Here is a 19,343-nt window from a genome sequence, read left to right as displayed (position 1 = left end):
GAAATACAGCGGCAATTTTTTTTTTCTGTTTCCACATTAAAGGTCATTTTGCACGAGTAGATATTCTGCTCAGTTAACGAGCGCTAATCAACAATACAGCATGCCGATTGGCAATCATGCGCTCCATTCAAACCGTGCAATGATCGAAATGTATGCGGATGTATACAATCGACTGTCCCCATGCATTTGCATCTTGTTGGCAGCACATCTCTCGTTTACACAGAAAGATGTGCTGCAGAAAACTGACCGTTTTTCTGGCCGCAGAAAAGATCTGATCAGCCAACAACTGAGCATTTACTCAATTGTTTGGACAATCGCTGCCCTGTTTACAACAGCCAAATGATCAGAAACACGCAATTGTACAAGCGTTCATTCATCCAAGCATTATCCCATGCAAAAGGAGCTTAAGAAAAGGGTGAATTCTGGAGATGATTTTGAGATGAAAGTGGCATAAGTGTGAAAGTGATTGAGTATAGAGAGTGAAGGAAAGATCTGAATCAAACATAACCGAAGGAAAGAATGGACATAGTGCCCAGGATTTATGGTAGTACCACACGCTGAAATGGATTCATCAGATTTGGGAAGGTTGGTAGATGGTGGAAACACAAGGAGCCCAGTTTTAGAAAGATTCATTTTCAGACAGAGAGACAACATGATGTTAAAAACAGCGGACAGACAATCACTGGTGTTTTGTATTAGAGCAGGGGTGATGGGGTCATGGGAAGAGGTATATAATTGGGTGTCATCAGCGTAGAGATGGTACTGGAAGCCAAATCTTCTGATGGATTGTCCAAGGGGGCTGTGTAGAGAGAAAACAGAAGAGGACATACGACTGATTCCTAAGGAACCCCGATAGCAAGGGGAAGAGGAGAAGAAGTAGAACCAGCAAATGACACTGAACGAGTGGTCAGAGAGATAGGAGGAAAACCAAGAGAGAGCAGCGTCCTTATGAACAATAGAGCGGAGCATACCAAGTACAAGTTGGTGGTCTACAGTGTCAAAGGCTGCAGAAAGATCCAGAAGAATCAGGAGAGAAAAGTTGTCAGATTTAGCTGTCAGGAAATAATTTAGGGAAGTTTCTGTGAAGTGCAGAAACCAGATTCTAAGGAGTCGAGGAGAGAGTTAGGGTATGTTCACACGTAGTGACCAAAAACGTCTGAAAATATGGAGCTGTTTTCAGGCGAAAACAGCTCCTGATTTTCAGGCGTTTTTTTAACAACTCGCGTTTTTCGTGGCGTAATTTACTGACGGTTTTGGAGCTGTTTTTCAATGGAGTCAATGAAAAACGCCTCCAAATACGTCCCAAGAAGTGTCCTGCACAAATACGTCCCAAGAAGTGTCCTGCAATGGGCAGATGTTTGTGGGCATATTAGGGGCGTTTTTTCAGGCGTAATTCGAGGCGTAAAACGCCTGAATTACATCTGAAAACACTGCGTGTGAACATACCGTTAGCAGCAAGATGGCATATCCAGGATTATAGAGATGAATGAGAGATTGGAGACCAGTTGATAGCAGCGCAGGACGGATCAAGAGATGTTTTTTACAGTAATGGGGTGATAACAGCATGTTTAAAAGAGTAGGGAAAGATGCCAAAAGAAAGAGAGAGGTTCAATATTTTAGTTCGGGAAGAGGGACTAGAGAGAGACTGGATGAGGTGTGAGGGAATAAGATAACTAATGAAAGTAGTGGGGCGAGTAGGTGGAGGGCAGATCTGTAAATTTTGAGCATGAACTTGTAATAAAGGGAATCTGCTTACAAATGCGATTTTCTCCACAGATGTTCGGCACCCCTAGCGCACTATTGAAGAAAACGAGTTTGAGGTGTGTGCCAATGTTGCTGACATCTGTATTGGGAGGTTTGGAGTGTAGAGGGCGCTGTTTCATCCAGGACACTTTTGATAATTTCAATGTAATGTTTGACAACCAGATAGGGACAGAAGAGGGAAGAAATTAGCAACAGTGAAGACCGTAACATGTCTTTAAGTTGCTGAGTGTTAATGACATTTAAATTGCTGTATGTGTGATACTGTAGGTACGTGTGTCCTGAAAAGGTTGAGATTTCTTGATGGTGAAGAAGAGAAGGTTGTAGTCAGAGAGCAGTAGAGGAGAGTTAATAAAGTCAGAAATTGAGCAGAGCCTGGAGAGTTCCTTTCTTTATGTGTAGGAGAGCGACTAGTATTGTAAAACAAGGCATCTGTTCAAATGGGTTTATAATGTAAAAAGGGAAAATAAACGAGTACAAACAACATATGGTCTAATCTAATCATAATGCAAAAGCGTAAAATGATGTAAATTTCCACACAACTGATTCATATCAAAATAAATGACTGTAGATTATGCTTATATAGTACTCACATGAGCCGTGTAACGATTGTATCCAACTGTTTTATTCTTTCCCCCCACATAGATTGATAAATAAATAAAGTGTATGAGATAGATAGATAGTTACATAGATAGATATTAGATAGATACATAGATATACTATACAGACAAAAGTATTGGGACACCTACACATTACACCTACAGGATCTTTTATGGCATCCCATTCTAAATCCATAGGCATTAATATGGAATTTGTCCCCCCTTTGCAGCTAAATGACTTCTACTTTTCTAGGAAGGCTTTATACAAGATTTTGGAGTGTGTCTGTGGTATTTTTTGCCCATTCGTCTAGAAGAGCACGTGTGAGGTCACACACCGATGTTGGACGAGAGGGCCTGACCCGTAATCTCCATTAGGTCATCCCAAAGGCATTCTATGGGGTTCAGGTCAGGGCTCTGTGCGGGCCATGTTTTTATGGACCTTGCTTTGTGCACAGAGGCACAGTTATGCTGAAACAGAAAAGGGCCTTCCCCAAACTGTTCCCCCGAAGTTGGAAGCATACAACTGTCTAAAATGTCTTGACATGATGAAGCATTAAGATTTCTATTCACTGTAAGTAACAGACCTAAACCAATCCCTTAAAAACAACCCTATAGCATTATCCCTCCTCCACCAAACTTTATGGTTGGCACAATGCAGTCAGGCAAGTAACGTTCTCCTGGCATCCGCCAAACTCAGGCTCGTCCATAAGACTGCCAGATAGAGAATCGTGATTCGGTGCTCCACAGTATACTTTTCCATTGCTCCAGACTCCAGTTGTCCCGTGCTTTACCCCACTCCTTCCAATGCTTTGCATTGTGCTTGGTGATGTAAGACTTGCATGCAGCTACTCGGCCAGCCATGGAAACCCATGCCATGAAGCTCCCGGCGCACAGCTTTTGTACTGATGTTAATACCAGAGGAGGTTTGGAACTTTGCAGTTATCGAGTCAGCAGAGTGTTGGCGACTTTTATGCACTATGTGCCTCAGCACTCGGTGACCCCACTCTGTAACTTTAAGTGATCTGGCACTTCGAAGCTGAGTTGATGTGGTTCCTAAACACTTCTACTTTGCAATAATACAACTCACAGTTGATCATGGAATATCGAGGAGGGAAGAAATTTCACGAGCTGACATGTTGCAACGCTAGCATCCTATGACAGTACCACGCTATAATTCAATGAGCTCTTTAGAATGAACCATTCTATCCCAAATGTTTGTAAAGGAAAACTGCAGTACATGGCTAGGTGCTGGATTTTATACACCTGCAGCAATGGGACTTAAAGAAATGCCTGAATTCAATGATTAAGAGGTGGGTCCCAATACGATACATAGATAGATAGATAGATAGATAGATAGATAGATAGATAGATAGATAGATAGATAGATAGATAGATAGATAGATAGATAGATAGATAGATAGATAGATAGATAGATGGATATATTATAGATAAATTACAGATAAACATGAGATAGATAGATAGATAGATAGATAGATAGATAGATAGATAGATAGATAGATAGATAGATAGATAGATAGATAGATAGATAGATAGATAGATAGATAGATAGATAGAAATATATTTTATTATAAACCTTAACAGAAGTAGATCTTTGTCAATAATTTTTTCCAAATTTATCTTCTTTATGATTCTGTTCATTTGCTGGTTTATAAATTGGGATATTATTTAAACTTTTATTTAGTAAAAATCTAATTATTAATATTCTTATTCTATGTAGTAGAACCTAAGGGCTCTTGTACACAGTTTGTGTATATCTCCATCTGCACAGCTTTATATTACTTCTCTTCATATGTGTCTTTATTTTACTTCCAGAACTTTCAATATGAGCTCAATTCATCCCAATGTGTAGCTGCTGTATGAGTCTTATGGGTTACACTTAGTGGTAAATGTGCAGTGTTTCTCACAGGTTATTAACCTTTAATAATAAACATTATTGCCTCAACTGCGCCCACACAACCAAGTTTATTATTCTATTTTATGGAATTTTTGATCATTATTCATGATCCCCTTGTTTTAATTGCCAAAAAGACGTTAGCGAGTAATCTAATATTTCATCTCTGCATCCCCTTATCGATATACATCATTTATGTAGCCACTTTTTATAAACCATTTTACATAACTTTGGTGTTAAAGTGAATACTGGGAACAGACACAATTATGTGTGTCGTAGGTTCACATGTAACAGAAATATATTAAGTTAACTGTTTTGTATTTGTAGATTTGTCAGGGCTAGAAATGTTTTATTAGTACTGTACATGAAAACTCAGTTTTTACTGCTAAAGGGAATGTGACAGAGGAAACCAGAATAATCTGCAGCGCTTGTGAGCATTGAGCAGCTGAACTGGCGTTCCCTTAAGATACCTCCCAAATAGCTTGAGGCAAGATAGTACAGTTATAAAAGTAATGTTGTTGTCCAAGGACGGCACCTCATTATATACTGCAACCTTTTATACAAAAAAAAAAATCCCAAAAATGATACTACTTTACATTGAAAATGAGTCACTGAGCCATCTCAGCAGCAATAATGCTTCTGTTCTGTGAATTTTATCATAATACATTATCATTTGTGAAATCATGTGAGAATGTAGGACCTTGGTTCACAACTGTCTCATAGCAACCAGTCAGATTCCAACCGAAATGTTTCCAGTGCAGTTTAGAAAATAAAGCTATGGGTAACAAAGTCTCCATTTGTGATTGATTCAGTACAAGATACTTTGCAGTGCTTAATACGCATTATAACCTATTCAACCTAGAAGGAAACTATGGTTTAAACAACATTTTTCTATTGTCGTCAGTCATAAGGTAGTACTACCCACAAAGTTATATTCACCCTTGGAGCAAACCTATGTATTGTATGATGTGACGTTGCGTACATAGAAGAGTTTAAGCCCATTATTAAAGATTAAATTTCCCCATCCAGGACAGAAGGGCCTGGAGCTTGTTTCCATCTCCACCCCAAATCCATGACCAATACCCCTTAGTTGCTAACAATAAAGTTTCTCCAAAAAGGGGAGTCCCACATAGATTTTTGCCACCTCATAGCAAAGGGGATTTGACCAAACAGGACTGAACCCCTTTCAAAGGGCCCCATATCAGCCACATGGTCTGCCTTTATGATATGCATGCCCTATGGTATCGCATGCCCTTGTTAAAAAAAGTAAAAAATAAAAAAAAATCTTAAGGGATTCATTGCTTTTAGTATTAGCAATATCGTTTTTACGTTTTAATTCAAAATAATTCCAGCTTCCTCCACTCCCTTTTCTTGTAATGTAAGGAAACTTTCAGATCTGCATATTTTCACCATATTTTTATTGGATTGATATACTGTACAGACCCTTGAATTATTTTATGTACTATTGTAATAGGGTTAAACAGCTTTATGAACCTTGATATTTGTAGCGTTATACAGTGGATATTGTTGGTGTACAACACTCCTTGATGCTGTATTAAGGGAACATACTTTTGTGTTAATTGAATATGAGGTTATTTTATTTAAACATCGCTCATGTGCAACACACACATCATTCAATTTACATTACATGATTAAAGATGATCAGAAATAGGCCTGTATACACACACATACGCACACACACACACACACACACACACACACACACACACACACACACACACACACACACACATATTGTATACTGCATGTACTTTGATCCCAGCTGTTCATTCAAATATATACAGTCCTACTGAAATTAGACATAAGTACATAGCTCCCCCTTGTGGATCTACTGGATACTTTTGTTTTCCTTCCATGGGCAATTCGGGGATTTTCCCGTTTTATCAAGGGTGGATATAGACAGCTGAGGGCTCCTGTTCAAGAACAGTGTGTGGGCCCCTAACTCTCCAATAGCTCAAAGAACAACCTGCCCTTATATCTCTACAGCTATCCACCAATAATTGGGAGCAATTGTCATTAGCTTATCTCTTACATGCAATCCAATGGCCCCCCAACCTACTGCAGTTGTACAGGTGGCACCAATGGAGTGTCTGCCCCTGGGTTTTATGTACATGAAGCTAATTCAGTGTATAATGAAACATTATATAACATTATGTAACACAACACATTTTCCATAATTTTTTAAGATCTCCGTTTGCTCTCTATGGACAAAAAAACATTCTTGTTTACATTTAGAAGCTGAAACCTTTCCTGATCAACTGACAAAATATTATCACTCATAAAGTGTATTGGAGCTCTCTCTCATACTGAGTACTTGTGTAAGTTGGACTTGACTGGTCTGCAGCATCTGGATGTAAACAATAATATCCTGGCCACTGACAGCAAGCAGAGATCTTGAGTGAGGAATTGAAACACAAAGTGTATTAGAACATTTCATAACTTTTTATTATAAAATGATAACTCCTTGATGTCATCACTCTTAATCCATTAACACTCTATAATGGATAATATAAGATAAATCAGATCGAAAAATCTTTCACAAAGATCTCATCAAATCAGCAAGTGGAGTACGCATCTTATACACAGCCGTGCTTCTGCCGTCACTGCCTAGATCGTAAAAATCTCTGATCCTGGCAGTAAACCCTGTCAGTGCTGCGATCGTAATGATCACAACAAGGAATAAGGGGAGGGACCTAGCATCACCATGAATACAGAAAAAATCCAGCATATTGTATTTGAAAAAAAGAAATAAATAAGTTTTTTATATATATATATATATATATATATATATATATATATATATATATATATATATATATTGTTCTATATGTTACAGAAAAATATAAATAATATAATAATAATAATAAGTAGAAAGTTATGTTGAAGAATAAATAAATGTAAGGAAGTGACACAAACACATTTTTTTTTACATATAATATTTATTTTATAAAATAAGAACCATATTACATAACCTCCACATATTTGGTATCCCCATGACCCTAACAAACTGTAATTATAATATATGTACGCTTATATAAGATTAATAATAAACATAGTGAAAAAAAAGAGATACAGAAACAAATGTCAGAATTGTGGTTTATTTTCAGTTTGTACCCCCAAAATTAAATTAATAATATATACACAAAATGGAATAAATATAAGGTAAAATGGTCCTGCAAAAAACAAACAGAAAACAACAAGATGTAATATACCCTTGTCGACTCAAAATAAAAAGTTAGATATTCCAGAAAACTGAGATGGAAAAATGGGTTTCGTGCTGAAGAACAGAAATGTGAGCTTATTAAAATTTTAACACGGTAATGTTCCTGTGTAAATAGTAATCCTGACTGTGTACTGTATTTTGAAGCCTTATATTTAGATATATCTTCTTTGTAAATCATTATATACTTGTCCGGAAAAGTTTATTCTAACAGACCATGTGATGGGATTCTTCTTCATTTAATAGCACTCCAGCACTAACTAATGCTGCCCCTAGGGACCTGTGTGACTTATTACACCTTTACACATTCATTGTTACTTGTGTAAATGTTGCTTTACGTGTTCTTAAATTACACAAAGGATTTAAACGGTGTAAAATATACGGTACTTTTCATACTCAACGGCTTGTGGAGTTTTGGCACTTGGAGTTATAATATTCCCCAATCTGACACTGTATACCTTTTAAGCACTTTCTTCTGTTCCTTTAATCATTACACAATATTTTACTAAACAATAAAACATGAGAGTAAAGCTAATATATAACCCAATACCTGGGACTAAACCATTTGCTAAAACTAAGCGTTCTGCATCTGCCGGCCATGCACGTGAATCTTTACGTGACTCGCTATATATGTGCTATCTCATAGTTTCCATCTCTGCACTTTTCCCATAGTATATGAACATCTGAAACTATTATAAACCATATGATATACGCTTGATTTTTAATTTTGTGTATGATGTTCAGATGGCTGAATCGGCTATAAAAATGATGAAAGCTAGTAAAAACAAACAAGAAGTCATTTCGCTACAGTTTGTTTTCTTTTACTGAGTCCGCTATTTAAACAATTTTCTTGGATGGGAATTTTAGTCATACACAATCCTTGATCAAAGCTTTGGGATCTAAGATGTATGTGAAAAAAAACCTCTGAATTAATACAGAGCATGGTTAAAGGGGTACTAAAGCGTCTTTATTTATTATGTCTTTTTTCATAATAGTATATGGAAATTATTTACTATTGATACAGTAAATTATTTAAAATATTTTATAGCTATCATAGCTTAAAAGGGTATTATGGTATGGCAAATCAAGATTATTAATGGTATAAGAAAAAGTGATAAATTTTTCTAACAAAATTTATGTATCGATCTTGTGATGATCACAAAGACTTGTTACAAGACATGGCTCTGATGCACATACTGTAACTCTCTAGCGAGTCGTGTACCTGTGTGTCCATCACATGACCAGGACAGATAATCACCCTCTAGTGGTAAACAATGAAGGTTCACATTAATGACTGTAAGGCCCCATGCACACGACTGTTGAATTTGTCCATAATTACGGTCCGCAATTACGCACCAATTTACTTCTATTGATCACAGACCCCATCCCATATATTTCAGGGAAGGTGTCCAGGTCGTAGAAAGCCACTGCAAAAGATAGGACATGTATGGGAGCATGGGCCGACAATGCGGGTGGCTGACCGGCAGTGCACGTAATCACGGACTGTGATTACAGGAACGGCCTTGTGCATGAGGCCTAAGGCCCGAGGAAAACACGTCCGTAGATTTCATCCATCCGTAAATACGGATCCAAAGTCATTTATAGCCATCCGTAAATCATCCGCATATGTAGAACGGTGTCCATAAATACGGTCCGTAGTGCATCCGTAATGCATCCGTATTTACGGATCCGCAAAAAAAATTGAGTAATCTTGGGTAATCCCCTGGAGTCGCATAGCAATGCTTCGGGAATTACGGACAGCTACAGATGCACATCCGTAGCCGTCCGTATTTACGGAATCGCCCATAGAGTTCTATGGGGAGATCATGCCATAATTACGGACAACAAAAGGAAATGTTCTATCATTTCTTTGGCCGTAAAAATATGAAAAGGTGTCCGTAGCCCATAGACATGAATGGGTCCATAATTGCGGATGAAAAATACTTGTGTGCATGAGGCCTAAGAGATCTTGAAAATTATGAAAAAATTCACATTGCACGATAATGTTATCCTAGCTAGATAGAGCTGTCTCTCTATATACCAATGTAGATATAAATGTCATTGTTAGATATTGTAGTGAATAAGTGATGAAGTTCTTAGTGTTTAGGTGCAGCTTTTATTCTCTCTACACCGAGGTCCAGAAACATATGACTTAAGGCCCTTTTACACGGGCCAATTATCAGGCAAATGATCTTTCATATCGTTGACGATAATTGCCCTGTGTAAACAGTGCAGCGATCAGCAGATGAACGCTTGTTCATCTGCTAATTGTATTGTTTTAAAAAAGTAAATTATAGTCGTTGTCGGCAGCACATCTCCCTGTGTAAACAGGGAGACGCGCTGCCTGCATGATAATAATGTATAGGGACAAGCGATCGGAGTAACGAGCACTCATCCCCATACTAGCTCCTTGTGAACAGAGCAAGCGAGCGCTGATCAACGAGCTGTCTCGTTGATCGGCACACATTTATTCGGCCCAGGACGGGCTTTGTAAGAGGACCTTTACTCTCTTTTTATGAAAAAAATCAACAATTTTTTTTCTTTTGTTTACAAAGTGCCAACATATTCCACAGCCCCATACAGAAATGGTCACCATTCATATCAGTCCCCGTCCCTGATGTGGCTCACAATGCAGTTTCCATGTCTCAGACTCCCACACTGGGGCTAATTTCATAGAAGGCCAATAAACCGATCAGTATTTTCCAAAATGTTACTATTGGCAAATGTTTTGAATATTGTCATTCATTTGAAATGCATAGAAATTCACTTTTAATAAGTAAAAACCACAAGGGCATTTACATCATGTAAATGTAAGTTTTTTCTGATAAAAATGCCCATTGTTCTGAATAGGAGGTGGGGGTAATAGGGTTTCCACTTGTGTGGTACATAGAGAGGCAGATCACCTTTACTTGGTAGCATAAGTATCCAGAACTCTCTGATTTTAATTACCTTTTGCAGGTCAACTTGGAAATGTGACCTTGTCACTCGGTGTTCTGGTGGTCTCTTTCTTTATTAGGCATTGTAAATATTTTCTTATCCTACTGTGTTTTTATCATGTAAGGTGTGATGTTCATGCTTTATGTCACTCAACTGCCTTAAATGTTCATTTTCTCAACTGTGTGGCTTGTTTAAGAAATTGTGGAGTATAAGCACCATTTTCAGTAAAGTATGCCAAGGGGATAATAGCCTGTAATTGCAAAGTGATTTTTTTATAGCATGATTAATACCCAGGAAACTCTGTTCTTGGGAGAGGAAATAATTAGTAGAACAATTTAAACGGCAGTGTTTGTTCTCCCAATTCGTCAAATATAAATATATTATGGAAATAATTTGATTGGAGATTGCTTCCTCAATAACACTGCCACTGATTGTAAATCTTCCCCATAAAACTGTGGAAAACAATATTCCACTGCAATATATTGAAGAAAACATGTTTTAACCATACAGGCACAATCTGATTTAAATGGAAAGCCACAAGGCTTGATTACATAAATTGTAACGTATACCTCCCAACTTCCTTGTAAAGAATGGAGCTGACTGCATTGGGGAGGATCAGTTATAATGGGTTTTCTGCTTTATATGTCCTATAATATGTGCTATATAAAACATTACAAGTTCTAAGTGAGAAAAAATAACATTTCAGAATGCAATGATTATTAAATCACTTCCTACAAAGTTTCAGGAATTTGTTTACTTTGGAATATTCTATTTGTTAGATTTCACAATTGTGTTCTATTTTGGGGTGGTCCAATCAAAAGAAAAGGGAAACCCCTTTGGGAGCTAAAACAATATATTCATGGGGACTCTTTATAAAAAGAAAACTGCAAACTTCTCATAGTGGTAAATACAAAACATTATTTGGGCTCCCACTATAGACTAAAGGCTCTTTTACATGAGCCAAATATCAGGCAAACGAGTGCTCACAGAATGCTTGTTCCCGATCATTGCCCGATGTAATCATGACAACAATCAGCCAATGAACGAGAAAAACGCTTACATGATAGAAATGTATGGGGACGAGCGATCGTAGTAACAAGCGATCGTCCCCAAACTAAGCTCCTTGTGAAAGCAACAAACTAGCGCCACTCCTTTACACAGCCCACCTCGAACCCTTAGTCTGTTCTTCTGCATTGTGTATTGTCTTTACTTTCTCTAGAGTAAGGGCAGAAAATTCCCAAGAATGGCCTCTAGCAGACCTCAGGATTTAGATAAGAATTTCATAGATGGGCATTCCCTATCTGGGACCCACTCCTATTTGTCAGAGCAAAGAGCAGCTAAGAAACAGTGGCTCATGCTATGGAGGACATGTCTTACATGGTTGCCCACTCACCTACAGGTTCCAAGGAAAGGAGAAAAATGAATAAATAATGGAAACTTCATCATACTATAAATAATATAATTGAATCATTACACAGTTAATTGTTAAAGGTATGCACCGTTAAAAAAAATGTCTAATGCTCCAAACCGAGAGCGCACAAGTAAACCAAAGAGTATATTTGAAGACATATATGTTCTATAAAATGCCATCTTATAATTACTTTATTGCTATTCAATTGATACCTATAGCCTATATTTATATTATTCATTCTATTTGCTTATCGTCTATTTAATGCATATGGGATATTATAGCTGGTCATTTTGAATTCGATTGAGTTCTAGAAACCGCTTTTCTAAGGGGAGAATGGCACTAGTTGTGGTCATGAGTGCTGACAATGTTTGTAAAATTGGTTTTCTCTGTGCAGGACAAGACTAAAAAGTGCTTTGTGCTTTTTTGTTTTTTTAAAGAAAGGTGGTTTAGAATGAAAGTACCTCATATGCTAATACCGTTCTGATGTGGTGTGTTTCCTGCTTTCAGATGATCCACATAGACAGAGTTTGGAGGAGAAGATAATATATGGTGTGGAGAACAGTAGCACATTTCTTGAGTGCAGTCCTAAATCACAGAGAGCCACAGTTTTCTGGCAGTTCCAGAAACAGAATGATGACAAGAAAGAAGAGGTAAATATAATATTTTTTTTCCATTAGGCCCTATTCGTACTACCATTAAAAAAAATTGTAATCGCTAAGGGCCTGTTCACATCACCGTTCGCTTTCCGTTCTGGTGTTCCGTCGGAGGTTTGCGTCGGATGAACCCCGCAAAAGAAAGTGAAACCACAGCTTCCGTTTCAGTCACCATTGATATCAATGGTGACGGAAACATCGCTAATGGTTTCCGTTCGTCACCATTCCAGCAGGTTTCCGTTTTTCCGACGGAATCAATAGCAGAGTCGACTGTGCTATTGATTCCGTCGGAAAACCGGAAACCTGCCGGAATCGCGACGAACGGAAACCATTAGCGATGTTTCCGTCACCATTGATATCAATGGTGACTGAAACGGAAGCTGTGGTTTCACTTTCACTTTCCGTTGCGGGGTTCATCCGACGGAAACCTCCGACGGAACCCCGGAATGGAAAGCGAACGGTGATGTGAACAGGCCCTTAGTGAATACACCCATAGAACATCATTGTTCTGAAAACGGCCGTGTGGCGGCCGTTAAAAGAACGTTTTTCACTGTTGTGTGAATAAGGCCTTACTTAGTAATATTTACAACTTTTTTGTTACTATTACAATGTACAAAGTATAAAAACCACACTTTTAAATGGCAAAGTTAAGATATAAACATGTTAAATATAAGGGCATGACCACACATGGCGGAATTCCTCCGCAACTGTCCGCATCAATGCCGCACAGAATCTGCGTTGCAGATTCTGCAGCGGATCTGCACAAAATGTGCAGAAAATTGATGCGGACTGGCCGCTGCGGACTGCAGGAAAAGTGCTTCTCTTCTCCCTATTCAGTGCAGGATAGAGAGAAGGGACAGCACTTTCCCTAGTGAAAGTCAAAGAAATTCATACTTACCGCCCGTTGTCTTGGTGACGCGTCCCTCTTTCGGCATCCGGCCCGACCTCCCTGGATGACGCTCCAGTCCATGTGACCGCTGCAGCCTGTGCTTGGCCTGTGATTGGCTGCAGCCGTCACTTACACTGAAACGTCATCCTGGGAGGCCGGACTGGAGACAGACGCAGGGAGTTCTCGGTAAGTATGAACTTATATTTTTTTTTACAGATACATGTATATTGAGATCGGTAGTCACTGTCCCGGGTGCAGAAACAGTTACTGCCGATCGCGTAACTCTTTCAGCACCCTGGACAGTGACTATTTACAGACGTCTCCTAGCAACGCTCCCGTCATTACGGGAGCCCCATTGACTTCCTCAGTCTGGCTGTAGACCTAGAAATACATAGGTCCAGCCAGAATGAAGAAATGTCATGGTAGTAAAAACAATACGCTCCGCAGCACACATAAGATCTGCGGACTTCATTGCGGAATTTTGACTCTCCATTGAAGTCAATGGAGAAATTCCGCCATGAGTCCGCAACCAGTCCGCCACTGCTCCGCAACAGACAGAGCATGCTGCGGACACCAAATTCCGCTCCGCAGCCTATGCTCCGCAGCGGAATTGTACGCATCGTGTAAACGAACACTGCTAAATTAAAGTGAAAGTCAATGGAGAAACGGCTCCGCTGCGGATTAACGCTGCGGAGTGTCCGCAGCGGAATTTAAGTGAAATTCCGCTATGTGTGAACCCGCCCTAAAGATTTTAGGTGCAAAGGTTAAGTAAAAACTTTTTTTTTTTTCTTTTCATGCAATTGATCCCTTCATAGCAAGGAATTTACACTGACTGTTAGTGCCATTGTTAAGAATGCGGCACCATAACCATAGTGTCTGTAAAAAGTTATGGGCTGGTAAAAGACTGAATGTGCTTTATTGGGTAATTAGAGCAAGTTGGAAAAGTGATTTTCTTTATCTGTAAATTTCTCGATTACCACCATAAGGTTCTGACAAATGGTGGTTTTATACAAACTCTGTTGGCTTTTCCCCCTGAGAACTAACCATTTCTTTGGTGTATGTAGGCATAAAGTAGTCTAAAATCCAAGTCAACATGTTACTACAAATGTTTTTAGCGGACTGACATATAATGCAATAAAATATGTATTAATATTTGTATGTCTTATAACAGCTGCGCTAAGAGGCTGCAGCATGGAAACTAGCATGTGAATATGTTTGCTCTGTGGCAAATCTCTATTTACAGCTCATGTATTAATATATCTATTGAAAAAAATACATGTGGAATAAATACCATATGTATGAAGATCTCGGCCACTTTTGATAACATGAACAATGTTTTTTATTTGTGTCTCAGGTTTTCTTTAGTATTTATTGTGCTCCCCAAGGGTTGTGTGCTGTATTGGGGAATACAGTGCACACTATGCAGCAACAAGATACGCGATCTGTATCCATATATGTTTGTCCCATATTTGTCTCTGTAATGGCAAATTATTTGGGCAAACACCATTCTACATAAAACAGTATGAAACAAAATAATTTAGTCATACAGTGATTAAATAATACCACTATAGAAGGGTCAACTACCACCTCCACACTATGACCAAATACTACCACCACATAATAAAAATTGCCCCATAGATTGACTCAATCATACCACCATACAGCAACTAAATAATACCAGCATATAGCTCCTAAGAGTATCGTCATGCTGCACACCATATAGGAAAATACAGTACTGATCAAGTGCAGTCACAAGCAAAATAAAAAACAATTAAATCCAATCTCTCACGGTTGACGTCTTCTGTTAGTTTTTCCCAGTCTTCTTTATCCTGCTCAGACCATCACGAAGACTTCTTCCAGCTACGCTTACCTCTGCTAAGTTTGCCATACATACATCTTTGGCGCCTCACTTTTGAAGCATATTTTGATTCTCTGTAGCAACACAAGTAGCTTATCCTACTGCCCCTTCAATAAAAACCATCCTACTACTATACCCAATACTGTGACTGCCCTCACTAGTGTGCCTGTGATGCTGTACATTACATTTAACTGCTGTACTGCATAAGTAATAGTGCCCCCAAATAACTAAGAGTATAGAATAACTAAGAGCCGTAGAATAACTATAGTGCCCCTGATTTCCCCTACATAAAATTATTTTAAATAGTGCCTCCCAAAATTCCCCATGTAAAATGATGCCATACATAAAATGCCTGCCCAATGGCCCTACATAAAATTTAAAATGCCCAAAAAATGCCATATGTAAAATCAAGCACCTACAATGCCTAGGTAAAATGCCTGGGTAAAATAGGCCCCTGGCTGTTACATAGAAGGGTCGGTGTGTATGGGGGGGGGGGACTGTAATCTATAATTAGTGAAGGGGAGCTGTAACTCATAATAAGTGTAGGGTGGGGCTGCAACCCTTTAATAACTGTGGGGGGTTGTAACCTATAATAAGTGCAGGTTGACTATAAACTATAATATGTGTATAGGAGCTGTAAAATATTATGTGGTCACTGTATTTCTTGGGTCCTATTGTTGACTGAACATTGCACAGGAACTGTGCTCCATATACTTTACCTTTATATTGCCAGATCTTCTTGCACTGTTCCAAAGTATACTCCAATCACATCCAAACAAGCACTAACAATTTTGCCAGCAGTTGCATAACAGAAGCAGACTGTGCCTCTCCTTGAATTATATCCCACTTTAATTGCACCATATTGGGGAAGGGTATTACTCTAATTGAAGTGGGCCCCCCCCCCTGTGATTGATAGGGGTTGGGGTGATGCAATACTTTGGGGACAAAAAGGATGCAAATTGCGGTTCATCAGGCACCATTAACCCTTACAATAAGGTATTTGGGGGGTCATTGCTTAGGAGAACAAGTGTCCCATGGTGTAGATAGTGATATCACTATAGGTTGGGGTCTACACTGTGTAGGAATGGGGTGTGATTGGCGCTATAACAGAGGCACTTCACTTAAGCAAGGGGTTTCCAGTTTGTGACTACATGCACTTGAGTGAGGATCTGTCGGTTTGTATAGTGGACAGTCAGTGTTGTATTACAGGGTTCTGAGGTAGGATGTATATTATAGGGATTCTTGCAATAAGGGGATGGAGCATTGTGCCTGAATAGGGGGTACTGTGGATATGCCATAAATGTCCAAAATGGGAATACCCTTTTAAGAATGCAGTTAGAAATGTTTTTCCTGGGTGTCATGAAATTTTCACTGAATGCAAATTTTCATGGTATATTACACAAAGTGTTCTACATTTTATTTGTTAAATAAAAAAAAAAGAATATATAGTTATATCTTTTATTTCCATTTTTCAAACAACTTAATTGTAATAGTAACAAAATCAACAAATGGCATCAAATTAATTTTATTTCCACTTCTTTACAGATAAGAGTGGATGATCGTACAATAAAAACAGATCATGGCCTCCTTCTTCGCACCTTAAAGAAGAAAGATTCTGGCATTTATTATTGTATTGCAGTGGAGCATGGATTTATGCAAACACTCCTCAAAGTATCTCTAGAAATTATTGACACGGAGCATCTCGATGAACTCCTGCACAAAGATGATGATGGTGAAAACCACAAGCACAAAGAGCCATCAAACAACATGTCACCCACGCAGAAAATCTGGTACAGAGACTTCATGCAGCTAATCAACCACCCAAATCTCAACAGTATGGATGAATTTTGTGAGCAAGTATGGAAAAGAGACCGCAAACAACGTCGGCAAAAAAATGTCAATGCCCAGGTTAGCCCCAACAAATGGAAGCACCTACAAGAAAATAAGAAGGGCAGAAATAGGAGGACCCATGAATTTGAAAGGGCACCAAGGAGTGTCTAATCCACATTACCTCTTCAAACCTCATCCGAGTAGGATTTGTATAGACATTAAACTGGAAAAATGCAATATTCATGAATCTTTTCATGGCATTATTTGGATGTTTACAGAGTGGAAAGTTCACAAAACTTTCCGCTAAGTCTAAATAAAATACATTAGTAACTTTCCAAATAGACTTAGACTACATAGACAAAATGTAAGATTTTCAAGACAACGTGTCTCAGCTTGGTATTCCCATTTCTGAAGCGATCCTCCTCAGATTCTTTTCATTTATTTCCTTTCCCAAGGAGAAACAGTTAGTTTACCATCTTGCCATTGAAATGAGAAAAACCTAGCATCAGTCATCAACACCGTTCCGGAGCTAGATATGACATTCATTATCCTTGTTAACAACAAGTTCAGATTGTACACATAACTTGCTTTTTGTCTGACTACCATGTGCATATTTGTATGAGAAGATAGAATGATGCCTGGGAATGTACAAAACCCAAACCCTAAACCGCAACAATAACTTGGCTGCTCGCAAGCAAATAAGTTGTGCTTACCGATCTACTACTGATATCTTCAACCAGCTTTGACATTAAGTTGTAATGTACTAAACCTTAATTTAAATGTACCATGAGAAATATACAGAAATGTAATTTGTTGTTTTTTTAATTTGTTTTCTTACTAGTTGTAGCACATTCTTTTATTGTCTATTACTCATTCTTTCATGAAAAAAGAAAATATCTTAATTTTTATTTTATTTTTTAATTAACTTTTTTTTTTTTTAAAGTAATGCATTGAATTCTCAACAAGGGGATGATGTGTCATATCATGGGATTAACATTTAAATATTAAACACATTTTGTAAGCTAAAAAGAAACTTTACATGCAAATGTGATGAGAACAAATATTCTGGTTAAACAGTGTTTTGGATCCAGCAAGGTCAGTCTCACACAAATGAAAAAAGAGACATATTCTACTCTTCTAAAATGTCAGAATTCAGCAGCAACTAGTTCTGATATTTTCACAGTTGGCCTCTATGGAAATCGAGCGGCATAACTGATGAAAAAAATACATTAGTTATGCCACTCACTCGTGTGATTACTGGCTTAGGATAGGTGATAAAATGAAAGCTGGCCAGACTGTGCTATTATGTCAAGTAGGTTATGGTTAGTTAGGTGACCACAGTCACTAACCATTACTTGTTCCATCAACAAGAACTGTTTTTAATGTATTCCGATAAACTAGGATTGAACCATGTGATATAGACAAATAACCTAGTTCAGCCCACTATAAAAGGTATCCATCCAAGAAAATGCAATCAAGTTTTTTGTTTATCTGCCTGAAAACCCAGAAGAGTAAATGGAGACGTCGGTAATTGAGTTACTAGATGCAATGAGCAACTGTCAAATAAGGGTTTAGAAATTAAAATTGTTTTGTGTGTGTATGTATATATGTCTATAAAATGTAATGTATAATAACATTTAAATATACATATATATATATATATATATATATATATATATGTATACATATATATGTATATATATATATATATATATATATATGTTTAAATGCTATTATTACATGACATTTTATAGACTTACATATTTGCGTGTCTCTGGCTATGCAAACCTAATGTACTTATAGTTGTCCATAATAAATTAGGAAAAGATTGCAGTTTTCTACCACAAACTGTGCTACTCATGTCCTTAGTTCTGGTGTTGCAGATCGGTACTGTTCAAGTAGAACCAGACACCGCCCATGTACAAGTAACAATGTTTGTACTAGAAAGTAGCCATGATTTTCTGATATCATAGAAAACTTTTGGGCAGATCTGGCAAAAAATCTTTTTGGGCAAGATCAGCACCTTAGTCTCTTGAGTTTTGGATTGTGGATGGCCTTGAAAATCTTAGGTCAGTAAGCATTTTTAATGTTATGCGACAAAGTAACAGAATTTGTTTTAATTTGTTCAGCAGAGTGATGATGATTACATAAGCTTCTACTACATATTTTCGACTATTATACACTGCAATGTATGGAATTCGTTATTTGCACCTAACTCAACACCTTGCCGCACATTAAAAATAAAAAATGTT

At 37.9% G+C, this 19,343-nt stretch overlaps 1 protein-coding gene across 1 annotated transcript in view; it reads left to right on the top strand.

The window, feature by feature from the left end:
- SEMA3A (semaphorin 3A) overlaps positions 1-18,705 on the top strand; it is a 239,240-nt gene extending 220,535 nt beyond the window's left edge. Inside the window, exons 16-17 of the mRNA XM_075857367.1 lie at positions 12,369-12,511; positions 16,807-18,705. Of these exons, the coding sequence (XP_075713482.1) occupies positions 12,369-12,511; positions 16,807-17,262 (599 nt within the window). The 3' untranslated portion in view covers positions 17,263-18,705. The remainder of the gene's footprint in view (positions 1-12,368; positions 12,512-16,806) is intronic.
- Positions 18,706-19,343: the final 638 nt, after the last annotated feature.

This window comes from Rhinoderma darwinii, chromosome 3, assembly GCF_050947455.1.
Source record: "Rhinoderma darwinii isolate aRhiDar2 chromosome 3, aRhiDar2.hap1, whole genome shotgun sequence".
NCBI classification, from domain to species: Eukaryota; Metazoa; Chordata; class Amphibia; order Anura; family Rhinodermatidae; genus Rhinoderma; species Rhinoderma darwinii.
This window is presented reverse-complemented; position numbering and strand designations above follow the sequence as displayed.